The 11,730-nt window shown below is 54.8% G+C and overlaps 1 protein-coding gene across 1 annotated transcript in view; it reads right to left on the bottom strand.

Moving 5' to 3' along the window:
- Positions 1–3,064: 3,064 nt before the first annotated feature.
- The window catches only part of LOC142469204 (proline-serine-threonine phosphatase-interacting protein 1-like), a 42,015-nt gene continuing 33,349 nt past the window's right edge, over positions 3,065–11,730 (bottom strand). The window contains exon 5 of the mRNA XM_075576164.1: positions 3,065–3,115. Coding sequence (XP_075432279.1) covers positions 3,065–3,115 — 51 coding nt within the window. The remainder of the gene's footprint in view (positions 3,116–11,730) is intronic.

Raw genomic sequence — 11,730 nt, 5'->3', positions numbered from 1 at the left:
TCAAAGGCACAGTCCACGTAACATATAACATTGCCTAAGGAACGGTTGTTAGAGGGGTTGGTGCTTTGCTATGCACTCCAGGCCCCTCTGTTAGTGACGGGGTTAACGGCAGGCGGTGTCATTATGAAATGCAACCTTTGTTCCATTGAGCCGGAGGGCGGCCATTTTGTATCTGATGATGTCACCGCCGAGGCAGGAAGTTCAGTTGGGCCCTGTGGATTCAATTCTAATTTCCCGAACCTCGCACCTTCCCCGCGCTGCGCTTCCCCTTATACAAAGTGGCGATGAAAGGGATTGCTACATGCCGTAAAACGCCGCAATGTGAGAACCTGCCCCTCTTTGCTTCCCGAATGTTTCTTGGGTTTTAAGAAACTGGCAAACTTGTCAAGTGGCAGGTTAAATAATGAGCCCCGTGCAAATTTATTCCAGTGAATATTCGTGAAACCGGCACAAATTCAACACATCTCACAAACATTCGCAGTGTGTTTTTCCCTTAATTCACTGAATATTGGTTAAAAGTGGGGAATGTAGGTGTTAGCGTAGATATTTGTAGTCGATTTTTGACATTTGTTTCACCAACTGCAAAAGTTCCAAATTCGTCAAAATCTCAAAACTTGCAAAATGTTTTTGCACAATTCGATGAAGTCCGAACGCGGCCCTAAAAGCTCTGTATTGTGCTCAGACCTCATGACTGCTTCCTGCTTCATGGATGACATCAAACATTCACTGTCCTACTGCCCCCACCTCCTCTCACTCAATTCCACCCCCTGCCCTGTCAACTCCCCATTCATCCTCTCACTTGGTCTGCCCCCTCTTCTCTCACTCAATTCCCACCCTTCCTTTTCCTCTGTCTATCCCCTCTCCTCTCTCACTCAATTCCCCCTAATCTCTCACTCAATTCCCACCCTCCTCCTCTCTCTTTATCCCCCCTCCTCTCTCACTCAATTCTACCTCCTCTCTCACTTAATTACCACCCCTCCTTCTCCTCTCTCTCTCTATCCCCTCTCCTCTCTCACGCAATTCCCCCTAATCTCTCACTCAATTCCCACCCCTCCTCTCACTAAATTCTCCCTCCTTTCTATCCCCCCATCTCTCTCAATTCCTCCTCTCTCACTCAATTCCCACCCTCCTTCTCTCTCTCCCCCCCTCCTCACTCATTTCCCACCCCTCCTCCTTTCTCTATTCTCCCTCCTCTCTATCCACCATCCTCTCTCATTTCCCACCTCTCTCTATCCTCCCTCCTCTCTCTATCCCCCCTCCTCTCTCACTCATTTCCCACCCCTCCTTCTCCTCTCTCTATCCTCCCTCCTCTCTGAGACTCTCACTCAATTCCACCCCCTTCTCCCACCCAATCACCTCCCTTGTACTCGTCTATTCCCCCCTCCTCTCTCACTCAATTACCCCCTCCACCTCAATCTCCCCCTGTCCTTACTCAAACCCCACTCTATCTGTCCCCCCTTTTCACTCAATTCCCACCCCTCCTCTCTCTCAATTCCCACCCCTCCTCTCTCTATCCCCCCTCCTCTTTCACTCAATTCCCACCCCTCCTCTCTCACTCAATTCCCACCCCTCCTCTCTCACTCAATTCCCACCCCTCTATCCCCCCTCCTCTCTCACTCAATTCCCACCCCTCCTCTCTCTACCACCCCTCCTTTCTCACTCAATTCCTTGTCATTACAACTCGATGTATATTTCTCATTCTGTTTTTTTACATCACGCATCCCGCTCCCTCATCCTGTTCTACTACTACATGGGAGAGAAATAGAAGCCTTTTTTCTGTTGGCGGATGAGTGGGAGGCTCAGTACATTTATTGTATATTTGTTTGTTTTATTCACTATATTATTTACCTTTAATACCTTCAAGTGCACTTACACAGTTAACCACTGGGTGTCACTATTAGCACATAATTCAATCATATACCTTCTTTACACAATGTTTGTATATTAATTCACTGCACTGTATAAGAGCCAGTCCTTTTTTTTTTGCATTACTTACTTGGACGACGCTCTGCAGAATTGGGGACAACGTTTCGGCGGCGCCTCGCGCTCTTCCCCGGCCTACCGTCTGTAATCACAGTTTTGTGTTGTAGTTAAATGAACCACTGTGACATTGAAGCCGTGATTGCCGGGCGCCCGGGGTGAGAGCGCAGCGTCTCCGCACGTGCCGGCATCTGCTACTGCCACCATGTGAGGACGCTTCGCCATGCCAACGCGAGGTCACATGGCACGAGGCAAGAGGCGTGACGTCATGCAGTGACGTCACGGCGATGCGTTGCAGCAGGAGACCCCGAATACGCCATATATATTTCCATGGGGACGACGACAGAAAAAGTCCCTGCAATGGGGTTTTAAAGCAGCAAAATGCGAAAATTCCTGTGTTTGTTGTAAATAAATCAGTTCTGTAGAATTACATAATACTGGCGGCATTCAGCATTTTTTTTTTTAAACTCCTGATGCCATTTTTAATGATTTTTTAATGTACTGATCATCCTTTGGTTGCTACAGCAACCATTTTGAAAGTCACATCCACTTCTTCTTTTGAAACATTCTCTGACACACCCCTTTTTGAGCTCTGCTCTTAGGCAACAAAGTATCACAAACACATCTATTGCTGCATTCCAAACAGCATACTGTCTATTAGTTGTAACAACACCTTGTTACACGTAGTAATATAATGTTACATATCAGCGGCAGCATGTCACTGACTCCAGCATGGTCAGATGGGAGCCATTTTGTTAGGCACAATTTGACAGTTTTTGTAACAGGAGCAGCACACGATTGCCAGCGTAGGTAAGAATGTAGATACGCTGTCACACGCTTTACATACACAAGGAAGAAGGGGAATAAATGGGGAATGTTACTGCAATATTACTGCTTTAAACCCCTTATTCTAGAATAAAACCCAGCATTGTGTAAGGACGCAGCCTGCTTTTAACATCACACACACACACACAAAAACACTTTATTGCACCCTAAAATATACACCGGTTCAGTTAACAGACAAGTTTCTGTGAGAGCAATCCTACGTAGTGAAGAACTCAATAACGCGGCAGAGACCGCCAGCTCACGCCCTCATGTAAATCCGCGTGCAGACAACATCATCTGCTCCGAACGTCTGCAATAAACCAAATACGTGTCATTATTGCACAGCTGCTGTCGCTCGTGTACTTACAAATATCACTTGCCATTCCAAACATTTTAGGGTTTTTTTTTGTAGGAAAGGCTGTCCCTGAATGGGGTATTTGGCTTTGCACTTCCTTACCAACTGCAGTGCCAGAGAGACCTGCAGAACATTGCAGAGCAGTATAATATGAGATCAAGCAGAGCAATGCATTGCAGGCATCTTGCACTTAATAGGTTATAGCCCCCAATTCTATTTCCTGTAGAAACTGCCTATAATACAAAAAAATCCTTCGTATAAACACTCCTCCTCCAGCAAAAGTATATCCATAAAATACTTGGGTATGCTTTCCCCTTGCTTTGGTACACGAGTAAAGCGGCAGATTGGCTATATTGCGACATTTAAAATAGCAATAAAATAAAAATATAGATATATTATACATCTATGAGGAACGAATGGTGCAGCGATTCCAAAGGTGCAGTGATCTGAACGGCGTTACCAGTTCTGCGAGAGAGAGAAATGGTGGCCATATTTAAAAGGCCCAACAAATATTTTTACAGCAACGAGATGGTCGTGATATGCAGGTGGCAGTCTAATCTTTAGCTTCCTGTCCATTTTAACATGAGTATTCCCCTAGAGCTGTGATACACAGCCCGTGCAGAATCACTCCTCAGTTGCGTGTCACTAACCGGGATCCTCGCCCGCTGCGTAACCGCTGTGTGACAACGGGGGTGAGTGACGCAGTGTTGGGGAGGCGTGGGTGACGGTGCAGGCGCACTCGTGGGTCCTCTGGGAGATTTGACATTTCAGTATGTGTTCGGGGTGAAAAAGGGACAACAACGGCAATTTCCAACAGAAAATAATATATTTGGGCCGAAGGTTTTAATGAGCAAATCAGAAGGACCTCTTTGCGTGTTTGCTGTTTGCTAATAAGACGCCCTGGGGTGGATATGGTGACTGGACTGTCTGGTCAGTGCACTAACGAGTGCATGCTAACGAGACGCATTAATAGCTGAGGGTAAAGGTCGCAGTCTGGCAGGGAAGACACGTTACTAATGGGGTCTCTCCGATTTCCCACTGCGCAGAACTAAAGCACCGCATGCACTTTCACCACTGCACAAAGTCACTGATACACACACTGGCACACATACACAACACACACATACTGTATGTCTGCATGATGAACTGAATAAACACCACACACACACATACTGATACACACACTAACAAACACACTGATACACATACATTAACATAATGCGCTAAGTACATTAATGGCGCTATATAAATAAAGACATACACAATGATACACACACACTGAGAAACACATACACATTAACATAGTGATACACACACATATACATACACCAAGACACTAATACACACATTAACATAGTGATACACACACACACACACACATATATACATACACCAAGACACTGATACACGTATATTAACAGTGATACACACAGAAAAGAAATGACACACAAACATGCATACACATTAACACACTGATACAAACAGACACTAATATAAACAGGCACTGATACACATACATTAACATAGTGATAGACACACAAAGACATTGACAGGCACACACATACACATTAACACACAGACACCCTGATTCACACACATTAACACAGTGACACACACAGAAGCACTGACACACTATATCTATATATATATATTGTGACAAACGGCTTACTCCGGGGCTCCGCCGTTTGTCCGGGACTGTTTAGAACACGGTCTTTTAGGGTAGGTTAAATGATGAGGCGTCACGTGCTGTTCCTTTAAACAGGCTATGCCTGGTTTATTCAGCCCCAGGCACTGAGACTGCCACAGTGCATACAACAGAAACACAGCAAAACAAAAACCGGCTCACCTGAGCGATAACTTAACTTAGGTTTTCCCTGACTCAGGGTTGGAGTGGCTTTTCCACGTCCAACAACAAAATAAGGAACTTTGCAGTTTCAGACAAAAAAGAGCAGAATGATTTAACCTGTTTGGGGAGAGGCTTTTCCCCTCTCTGCTTCCAGCAGCCTTCCTGCCTCCAGGCTCTTGGGGGGAGAGGGGAGAGGAAACAGGAAATCAGTCTTAAATACCTGATTTCTAACTAGCATGACAGGTGACAGAAATCAGGCAGCAGACAAACTCTGGTCTGGATCAATCACCCCCCAGTTCCAGCACTTGCCAAACTGTGGGATGGAGTGCATGCATTCTGAGGCTGCACTTCCAGCCTAAACAGGATAGAAACTGTTCAGTATCCTGGGAGCCCTATATATGGAATTTATTACCATCCCCTGGTTTCTGTCACAATATATATATATATATATATATATATATATATATATATATATATATATATATATATACACACTAGCTGAGAGACCCGGCGCTGCCCGGGACCAAAACCTCCATCTCCTTCCTCTCTCCACCCCCGTCTCCCCCCCCCCCCCCATTCCCCTCGTCTCTCTCCGCCTCCCCCAACCCCCGCGCAGCTGTGGTCTTCCTCCCCCCCCCCCCTGCGCAGCTCCGGTCCTCCCCCCCACCCCCATGCAGCTCTGGTCCTCGCCCCCCCTTACCTGCACAGCTCTGGCCATGTCCCCCCCTGCTCAGCTCCGGTCCCCCCCCCTGCGTAGCTCCGGTCCCCCCACCGCGCAGCTCACAGTGACACACACACCATAAGACACACACACACCCAGTGAGACACATACACACACACACACACACACACACACACACACACACACACACACACACACACACACACACTGTCACACACACACAGTGTCAACACACACAGTGTCACACACACACAGTGTCACACACACACAGTGTCACACACACACACACAGTGTCACACACACACACACACAGTGTCACACACACACAGTGTCACACACACACACACACACACACACACACACACACACACACACACACACACACACACACACACAGTGTCAAACACAGTGTCACACACACACACGCAGTGTCAAACACACACAGTGTCACACACATACATACATATACACACACACACACACACACATACAGACACAAATGTTCTCGGGCACCAACAACAACTGCAGTGAGGACCCGCACCTCCCCCCCCCGGCGGACAACAGCCACCTCCGTCCAGTCTCCACGCTCCCACCGGTCAAGAAGGCGCCTCTCTCCTGTCCGGGCGCTCTGACTGGTCGTCCCGGGCGTGGGGGGCGGAGCATGCAGCGCAGGCAGCCGAGCACACGGTGACCCGGAGCGGGCGCGAGCCGGCGTAGGGAGGACGCTGCCGGGCGCACGGCGACCCGGTGTCGGGAGGCGCCCGATGAGCGGGAGCAGTCGCAGCGTGCGCGCACCGCCAGGCCACTGGACGACAGAGCACAATTGCAACGCGCATATGACAGGGGGCACCGGGGAAAGGGGTATGGGCAGGGTCCGGGGGGGGGGACCGACACGGGGCAGTGGGGGGTGACACCCGGGGGGCATGGGGGTGCGCTACCCAGGGGGGGGCAGGTGGAGGTGATACCCGGGGGCATGGGGACTCAGTGGGAGACAGGGACACAGGGCGAAGAGGAGAGCGGGAGAGGCCACAGAAGCAAGCAAGCCAGCCAATGAGAGGCGTGTGGGGGCGGGGCCGGGCCACGGAGCCATCTGATTGGCCAGAGGCTGAGTGACAGACCGACCGACGGACCAATCAGACAGCCAACATACAACGTTTTCAATTATATAGATATAGACTTTTTCAATTATATATATATATATATATATATATATATATGTAGCGGTATCAGTACCGTGTTAGCCGAGCTTCAATAATCAAAAAATAAATAGATGATACCGTTCTGTAGCTAACGAAATGCTTTTATTTTTGCGAGCTTTCGAGATACACTGATCTCTTCTTCCGGCGATGTTACAATGAATGAAGCAAGGTCATTCATTGTAACATCGCCGGAAGAAGAGATCAGTGTATCTCGAAAGCTCGCACAAATAAAAGCATTTCGTTAGCCACAGAATGGTATCATTTATTTATTTTTTGATTATTGAAGCTCGGCTAACACGGTACTGATACCGCTACATGAATATATATATATACTAGCTGAGAGACCCGGCGTTGCCCGGGATGTAATGTTCCCGTTCCTCTCTCTCCTCCCCCCTCTCTCTGTTTGTCCCCCATTCACATCAATCCAGTCCCCCCCCTCCCTCCCTCCTTTACAGCTTCATGTAGCGTGTGTGCGTCAGTCACTGTGTGTTTGCTCGCGCGTCAGTGAGTCTGAGGCAGAAACACAAACACACACAGACTGACTGACGCACACACAGTCAGTGTGTGCCTCAGTCAGTGTGTGCGTGCGTCAGTCAGGCTTTGTGTGCGCGTCAGTCAGTGTGTGCGTGCGTGCGTGCGGCAGTCAGTCAGTGTGTGCGCGCGGGGCGTCAAAGGGAGGGGGGGGGGCGTCAAAGGAGGGGGGGGGGCGTCAAAGGGAGGGGGGGGGGCGTCAAAGGGAGGGGGGGGGGGGCGTCAAAGGGAGGGGGGGGGGCGTCAAAGGGAGGGGGGGGGGGGCGTCAAAGGGAGGGGGGGGGCGTCAAAGGGAGGGGGGGGGGCGTCAAAGGGAGGGGGGGGGGCGTCAAAGGGAGGGGGGGGCGTCAAAGGGAGGGGGGGGGCGTCAAAGGGAGGGGGGGCGTCAAAGGGAGGGGGGGCGTCAAAGGGAGGGGGGGGGCGTCAAAGGGAGGGGGGGGGGGCTGTCTAAAGGGAGGGGGGGGGCGTCAAAGGGAGGGGGGGGGCGTCAAAGGGAGGGGGGGGGCGTCAAAGGGAGGGGGGGGCGTCAAAGGGAGGGGGGGGCGTCAAAGGGAGGGGGGGGCGTCAAAGGGAGGGGGGGGCGTCAAAGGGAGGGGGGGGGCGTCAAAGGGAGGGGGGGGCGTCAAAGGGAGGGGGGGGCGTCAAAGGGAGGGGGGGGCGTCAAGGCGTCAAGGGAGGGGGGGGCGTCAAAGGGAGGGGGGGGCGTCAAAGGGAGGGGGGGGCGTCAAAGGGAGGGGGGGCGCGTCAAAGGGAGGGGGGGGCGTCAAAGGGAGAGGGGGGGGCGTCAAAGGGAGAGGGGGGGGCGTCAAAGGGAGGGGGGGGGCGTCAAAGGGAGGGGGGGGGCGTCAAAGGGAGGGGGGGCGTCAAAGGGAGGGGGGGCGTCAAAGGGAGGGGGGGCGTCAAAGGGAGGGGGGGCGCGTCAAAGGGAGGGGGGGGCGTCAAAGGGAGAGGGGGGGGCGTCAAAGGGAGAGGGGGGGGCGTCAAAGGGAGGGGGGGGGGCGTCAAAGGGAGGGGGGGGGCGTCAAAGGGAGGGGGGGGGCGTCAAAGGGAGGGGGGGGGGCGTCAAAGGGAGGGGGGGGGGGCGTCAAAGGGAGGGGGGGGGGCGTCAAAGGGAGGGGGGGCGTCAAAGGGAGGGGGGGCGTCAAAGGGAGGGGGGGCGTCAAAGGGAGGGGGGGGGCGTCAAAGGGAGGGGGGGGGCGTCAAAGGGAGGGGGGGGGCGTCAAAGGGAGGGGGGGGGGGCGCCTCAAAGGCATGGATTCCTCCCCCTGCATTTCCTGCAGTGGACAGGAGGGGGGGGGGCAGTGGACAGGAGGGGGGGGGGCAGTGGACAGGAGGGGGGGGGGCAGTGGACAGGAGGGGGGGGGGCAGTGGACAGGAGGGGGGGGGCAGTGGACAGGAGGGGGGGGCAGTGGACAGGAGGGGGGGGCAGTGGACAGGAGGGGGGGGCAGTGGACAGGAGGGAGGGGGCAGTGGACAGGAGGGGGGGGGCAGTGGACAGGAGGGGGGGGGCAGTGGACAGGAGGGGGGGGGGCAGTGGACAGGAGGGGGGGGGCAGTGGACAGGAGGGGGGGGGCAGTGGACAGGAGGGGGGGGCAGTGGACAGGAGGGGGGGGGCAGTGGACAGGAGGGGGGGGGCAGTGGACAGGAGGGGGGGGGGGGGCAGTGGACAGGAGGGGGGGGGGGCAGTGGACAGGAGGGGGGGGGGGCAGTGGACAGGAGGGGGGGGGGCAGTGGACAGGAGGGGGGGGGGCAGTGGACAGGAGGGGGGGGGGGCAGTGGACAGGAGGGGGGGGGGCAGTGGACAGGAGGGGGGGGCAGTGGACAGGAGGGGGGGGGCAGTGGACAGGAGGGGGGGGGCAGTGGACAGGAGGGGGGGCAGTGGACAGGAGGGGGGGCAGTGGACAGGAGGGGGGGGGCAGTGGACAGGAGGGGGGGGGCAGTGGACAGGAGGGAGGGGGCAGTGGACAGGAGGGGGGGGGCAGTGGACAGGAGGGGGGACAGGAGGGGGGACGCAGTGGACAGGAGGGGGGACGCAGTGGACAGGAGGGGGGGGCAGTGGACAGGAGGGGGGGGCAGTGGACAGGAGGGGGGGCAGTGGACAGGAGGGGGGGGGCAGTGGACAGGAGGGGGGGGCAGTGGACAGGAGGGGGGGGCAGTGGACAGGAGGGGGGGGCAGTGGACAGGAGGGGGGGCAGTGGACAGGAGGGGGGGCAGTGGACAGGAGGGGGGGGGGCAGTGGACAGGAGGGGGGGGGGCAGTGGACAGGAGGGGGGGGCAGTGGACAGGAGGGGGGACAGGAGGGGGGACGCAGTGGACAGGAGGGGGGGGCAGTGGACAGGAGGGGGGGGCAGTGGACAGGAGGGGGGGCAGTGGATAGGAGGGGGGGGCAGTGGACAGTGACACACACACACACACACACACACACACACACACACACACACACACACACACACACACACACTGTCACACACACACAGTGTCACACACACACAGTGTCACACACACACAGTGTCACACACACACACACAGTGTCACACACACACACACACAGTGTCACACACACACACACACACACACACACACACACACACACACACACACACACACACACACACACACACACAGTGTCAAACACAGTGTCACACACACACACGCAGTGTCAAACACACACAGTGTCACACACATACATACATATACACACACACACACACACACATACAGACACAAATGTTCTCGGGCACCAACAACAACTGCAGTGAGGACCCGCACCTCCCCCCCCCGGCGGACAACAGCCACCTCCGTCCAGTCTCCACGCTCCCACCGGTCAAGAAGGCGCCTCTCTCCTGTCCGGGCGCTCTGACTGGTCGTCCCGGGCGTGGGGGGCGGAGCATGCAGCGCAGGCAGCCGAGCACACGGTGACCCGGAGCGGGCGCGAGCCGGCGTAGGGAGGACGCTGCCGGGCGCACGGCGACCCGGTGTCGGGAGGCGCCCGATGAGCGGGAGCAGTCGCAGCGTGCGCGCACCGCCAGGCCACTGGACGACAGAGCACAATTGCAACGCGCATATGACAGGGGGCACCGGGGAAAGGGGTATGGGCAGGGTCCGGGGGGGGGGACCGACACGGGGCAGTGGGGGGGTGACACCCGGGGGGCATGGGGGTGCGCTACCCAGGGGGGGGCAGGTGGAGGTGATACCCGGGGGCATGGGGACTCAGTGGGAGACAGGGACACAGGGCGAAGAGGAGAGCGGGAGAGGCCACAGAAGCAAGCAAGCCAGCCAATGAGAGGCGTGTGGGGGCGGGGCCGGGCCACGGAGCCATCTGATTGGCCAGAGGCTGAGTGACAGACCGACCGACGGACCAATCAGACAGCCAACATACAACGTTTTCAATTATATAGATATAGACTTTTTCAATTATATATATATATATATATATATATATATATATATATATATATATATGTAGCGGTATCAGTACCGTGTTAGCCGAGCTTCAATAATCAAAAAATAAATAGATGATACCGTTCTGTAGCTAACGAAATGCTTTTATTTTTGCGAGCTTTCGAGATACACTGATCTCTTCTTCCGGCGATGTTACAATGAATGAAGCAAGGTCATTCATTGTAACATCGCCGGAAGAAGAGATCAGTGTATCTCGAAAGCTCGCACAAATAAAAGCATTTCGTTAGCCACAGAATGGTATCATTTATTTATTTTTTGATTATTGAAGCTCGGCTAACACGGTACTGATACCGCTACATGAATATATATATATACTAGCTGAGAGACCCGGCGTTGCCCGGGATGTAATGTTCCCGTTCCTCTCTCTCCTCCCCCCTCTCTCTGTTTGTCCCCCATTCACATCAATCCAGTCCCCCCCCTCCCTCCCTCCTTTACAGCTTCATGTAGCGTGTGTGCGTCAGTCACTGTGTGTTTGCTCGCGCGTCAGTGAGTCTGAGGCAGAAACACAAACACACACAGACTGACTGACGCACACACAGTCAGTGTGTGCCTCAGTCAGTGTGTGCGTGCGTCAGTCAGGCTTTGTGTGCGCGTCAGTCAGTGTGTGCGTGCGTGCGTGCGGCAGTCAGTCAGTGTGTGCGCGCGGGGCGTCAAAGGCAGGGGGGGGCGTCAAAGGGAGGGGGGGGGGCGTCAAAGGGAGGGGGGGGGGCGTCAAAGGGAGGGGGGGGGGGCGTCAAAGGGAGGGGGGGGGCGTCAAAGGGAGGGGGGGGGCGTCAAAGGGAGGGGGGGGGGCGTCAAAGGGAGGGGGGGGGGGCGTCAAAGGGAGGGGGGGGGGGGCGTCAAAGGGAGG

Source organism: Ascaphus truei, chromosome 18, assembly GCF_040206685.1.
Source record: "Ascaphus truei isolate aAscTru1 chromosome 18, aAscTru1.hap1, whole genome shotgun sequence".
NCBI classification, from domain to species: Eukaryota; Metazoa; Chordata; class Amphibia; order Anura; family Ascaphidae; genus Ascaphus; species Ascaphus truei.
This window is presented reverse-complemented; position numbering and strand designations above follow the sequence as displayed.